General features: G+C 38.1%; 1 protein-coding gene across 1 annotated transcript; it reads left to right on the forward strand.

Moving 5' to 3' along the window:
- Positions 1 to 4012: 4012 nt before the first annotated feature.
- Positions 4013 to 4660, forward strand: LOC104092020 (21 kDa protein-like). The gene has a single exon (XM_009597503.4). It carries the CDS (start codon positions 4013 to 4015, stop codon positions 4658 to 4660), a length of 648 nt encoding a protein of 215 aa, XP_009595798.1.
- Positions 4661 to 4984: the final 324 nt, after the last annotated feature.

Raw genomic sequence — 4984 nt, forward strand, 5'->3', positions numbered from 1 at the left:
GGCTCATTATCCACTTCCTCTTCTTCTTCTTCTTCTTCTTTATCCATTAGGCGCAAAACGGATTCTACGGTCAAAGGAATAACATTCTTGTTCGGCTTACGAGCCGTCCTCTTCTTCGGTTTTGGATATTCGGGCAACGAAGCTCTCTTCCTTTTATTTTCCTTCACCGGCTTTGGAGCGAAGGTCGAGACATCCTCCTCATTAGACAGAGGTCTCAAGACTGCGTCCTTACCCAAACCTGCATATGGGAAACCTTATAAAAAATATCGAGAAATGCCTCGTCAGAGTCCGAGAAATGAGCTTACCATGATTTTTGGCCTCCCACCGACCCTTAGACAAATCACGCCATGAGCGTTCTGTGTATGTGGAAGTCGAAACAAGATCTCGTACCCAATTCTTGAGGTCGGGAATCGCTCCGGGCATCCAAGGAATCGCTACATCACGAAAAGAGTGTCGATAAGAGAACAAATGAAAGAACAAAATAGAAGCAACAGCAAAATCACACTTACGTTTCAAATTCTACTCCTCGGGAAAAGGCATCTTTTCAGTCGGGATCAGGTCCGAAGTCCTTACTCGAACGAACCTGCTCATCCAATCTCGGTCCCTGTCCTCGTCAATACTCGAGAACAAAGCCTTGGTAGCCCGACGCTGGAGTTTTATTAACCCTTCCCAAAAAAGTCGGGGACAGTACAGGCGGATAAGATGATCGAGGGTGAACGACATCCCCTCGATTTTGCCCACGAAATATCGGATCAGAATAACGATCCGCCACAAAGAAGGATGGACCTGGCCTAAGGTTACCTGATACTGTCGAGAGAAGTCGATAACGACGGAATCGAGGGGACCCAAAGTGAAAGGGTAAGTATATACGTTCAAAAACCCTTTCACATGAGAAGTGATGTCATCGTCAGGGGTAGGTATTATCACTTCTTTTTTTTCCCAATTGCAGTCCTTCTTTAACAGATCGAGGTGCTTCCCAGTAATCGAACACATGTACCTCGATATCGGCTCACACCGGCCAGGAACCGATGAACCTTTATCAACTTTAAAATCTGAAGTAAGGACTCACGCCTCGGGAACACACTCCTCTGGCCGTGGCTCCGCCGGTGTCTCATCGGCTACACAATGTGAAGATAAAGCTTTCTCTTTCTGAGGAACGGTTTGCGATGTTTTCGCCATTTTTGAATTCAAAAATAAGGAGTAGAAGAAAGTGATAGAGATTTGGTAGAATTGAAGGGTCTTTTCGGAAAAAAATCACAGCTTTTTTGGTAGGCTGGAGAGTATAAAGAAGAAATTAAGAAATGTTAGAAGATAGAAGATGCAAAAATGGTAAAAGATAAAGGTGAGAGTTATTTATAGGTTCAAAGCGACGACGGTTCATTATCAGCAGTGGCCGACCACCGCCTGACATTCATTAAATGCCTTGAAAGACTAAACCGACAGGACATCTATCATGTGCGTCATGGTCGAACTTGATGGAATCGACAAGATATAATCCGATCGAGCCGTTGAAAATCATACCGTTTCTCGCCATATTTCTTTCTGAGAAACGAGGGGACTATCTGTATATGGTCGAAATGGAATTCAGCCTTGGCATGTCCGGTACGGTTCGAAGGGTGGTATATCGAAGTAAGATCCCGAAGGGGGGCGCGAACTAACCTGGAGCCCGGGGAGGCCGGTCCATGTTGAGCTCGATATCATAATCAAACTCGAACAAGAATCGAACCACGGCGCGGGTAGATCTATCGTGCTGATAATCCAAAAACTAACCTACATCGACTTGGAATCCATCCGAGGGCTCGAACCAGGATCAGGCTCGAACCAAGATCACGAGTTCGAGCCGAAATCAAGCTCGAACCAAAATCGAGGATTCTAAGCAAAATCAAGCTCGCAGACAAAAGCCGTTGTAATCCCACTAGAGGGAATCTTGGCAGAAATTATGAAAAAGCTGATTTATCATGGGTCTCCCACTAAATGTTTATTTTATTATACTTGTAGCCAAACCCCTTCACTATAAAAGGGCTTGTTTATCATTCTTGTAGGGCATCTTTTTTCTGGAGACTTAGACTATCAAAAATTGTATTATTTCCTCTATAAGTAAAGAGTGATCTTTCTAGTTTCTCAGATTGATTCTATTTTGTAAAATCCTAAATTCACTGTTCATAATTGATTCGCCTGGATTACGTTTTCTCCAACGTATATTCATCCTTTTATTTATATATTCATCCTTTTATTTATCCTAGCATTTTGTATTAAGTTGTACCATATATCTTCGGAACTGCGTATAAATTCAACTCTATCTATTTTTCGGGTGAACAATTATACTATCCACTACTAAAGAAAAAGGGGAAACCGATTGCCAAAACCGACCGATATTGGTCGTTAATTGACAAAAATCGATCTAAAATCGACCGATTCATGGCGGTCGGTTATCGTGTGGTCGGTAGAGCCAACCGACTGACTTCGGTCGATATTTTCCAATCAATTTCGATCGGTCAATTAAATTTCACAAACGACCAAAAAAGAAAAAAACTGTCGAAAAAACCGATCGATTAATTATAAAATTTAAAATTGCACCATCTAAGAATTAAATCGGGGTCTGTACAGTGACAGGATATTATTATACCACTAGACCATTGTTGCATTTTAATTTAAGACTCTCTTTTATTTTTTTATACTCTTTAATTATATTTTCGCGTGAAAATAACCGACCGAAATACTTTAAAAAAATAATTACCAACCGAAATAGCCGACCGATTTCGGTCGATTTTTTGAATATTAATTTTATATGTTTTAATGAAAATCAACCAAAGTTGGTCGAGTTCTTGAAAAATAAATTTTGGCGCGACGCAAAATTAATTTTCCGTATTTTTGCGCCAAAAATAGAAACCGACCGAAGTTGATTGATTTCGTAAAAAAAATTAAAAATAAAATATTTTAAAAAATCAACCGACTTTGGTCTATTTTTTGACCGATCGAAGTCGGTTGGTCGGCCGCGGTCAGTTTTGGCCGAATTTCTAGCCGGGATTGATGTAGCTTCACTTGTGATAGTAGGTGAGTTGTCATTTTTATTAGTTTACCTATCAATGTTGGGGTTTAAGTTTTAGTCGGTAAAAGAGATTTACTTATAATTTGTCTTATGTAAATATTTTTTTACCAAACTTGAACTCTTAAAGAAAACTGAAAGAAGGCAATACTTTATTGACCTCCAGCCAGAAAGCTTTGGACTTGCAATCCTTCGGCCATTCATACTGGTGGATGTGTTTCCTAGAGATAGTAATAATTTCTATTAGTCTATTTCAATTTTTAGTCTCTTGTTGTATTATGCAGGGGTGTAAAATGGGTGAGTTGGACTGATTGGGATCAGCAACGAATACCTGTATCGACTATATATACATATGTATTCGTTCGCGTAACGAAGGCGAAATACAAAAATACAAAAAATATAATGTTAGAATTGAACTCAAGACCTTTACTTACTAAGCAGGCGATCTAACAGAAATACAGAAAAATATAATGTTATTGCTTAGAATTGAACTCAAGAACTCCACTTACTAAGTAAATGATCTAACCAACTGAGGTACGAGACCTTGTTGCACTCTTGTTTCAATTCAAAACGATTAATCTCTTGTTTCTTAGATTTGATATAAAATTCAAATATAATTACAGAAAGTAATTTTCTGAAAGTACAACTACAAATAATAAATACAATGTATATGTTTGATGTATAGGATAATTTTTTCTTTGTATTAATAGATATTCGGGATGAGAATATTAATTCGTTTAATATCGTCCACTTTAAGTAATCCGTGCTATCCACTTTTTGCTTTTCCTTTTTATATAACAATCAATATATCAAAACCAAAACCCGTGATCGTATAATGAGCCCCATAACATGGAAATGCACAACAAGTATTAAAATAAAGTAGGAACAGTGTATCCTTTATAATAAAGTGCAAAGGACCTTTTCCACACCATTCATCCCAAATCCTTTTTGCCCCATCATTTGGATATGGATTCCTCTGCTCTTTCATTGCTACATTGTCCTAATTGCCATAGCCTTGCATCTATTCGCATTTCCTTTTTCTACTTCATTTTAATAACATCCGCTTTGATATGCTCAGCAACAGCAACAAGAAACCTCGCCAAGAAATCAGAAATCAATACATCTGAGTTCATTACGAACTCTTGTGGTACAACATTGTACACCAAATTGTGCATTGAAACACTCTCACCATACTCAAATTCCATCCAAACAAACCCTAAAGAATTGGCTAATGCAGCACTTACAGTGAGCCTAAAAGGGGCTAAATCAACAACAAATAAAATTTCAAAAATGTCCAAAGAGCAAGACTTGGGTCCAGCAGAAACACATGCCTTAACGGACTGTGTGGAAAACATGGAGGATTCTGTAGACGAACTTCAGAAATCTTTGTTAGAAATGAAGAATTTGAATGGTCCTGATTTTGAAGAGAAAATGGGGAATGTAATGACTTGGGTAAGTGCTGCTTTGACAGATGAAGATACTTGTATGGATGGATTTGACGGCAATGATAACATGAATGAGAAAGTTAAGGCCACTATTAGGAATTACATTGTTAATGTTGCTCAGTTAACTAGTAATGCTTTAGCTCTTACCAAAAATCTTTCATCCTCTTAGCTGAATCATCAGTGTAATTTATTCTGCTGCTTCTTTTTTTTCCATCTCCCACTTTGGAAAAGAAAACAGAATTCTATTGTTTTATCTCCGTAATTTTTGCTTCCAAAATGTAGGAAAAGATAATTCATGTGACATTTCTCTTATAATGGGTAAAACTAGCTTAAGGGTTTCCTGATTTCAAAATTCATAGTAACAAGGTGACCAAATAAATGTTACTAATAAAATTATGAGAGCCTTCAGCAGCGTCACCTGTCCACAGTCAATGTGTTCCATCAGTGGCTTATGTAAAAAATTTCGTAAGCAATGTTGACATTTAAATGACCA

Source organism: Nicotiana tomentosiformis, chromosome 3 (genome assembly GCF_000390325.3).
Source record: "Nicotiana tomentosiformis chromosome 3, ASM39032v3, whole genome shotgun sequence".
Classification (NCBI taxonomy): Eukaryota; Viridiplantae; Streptophyta; class Magnoliopsida; order Solanales; family Solanaceae; genus Nicotiana; species Nicotiana tomentosiformis.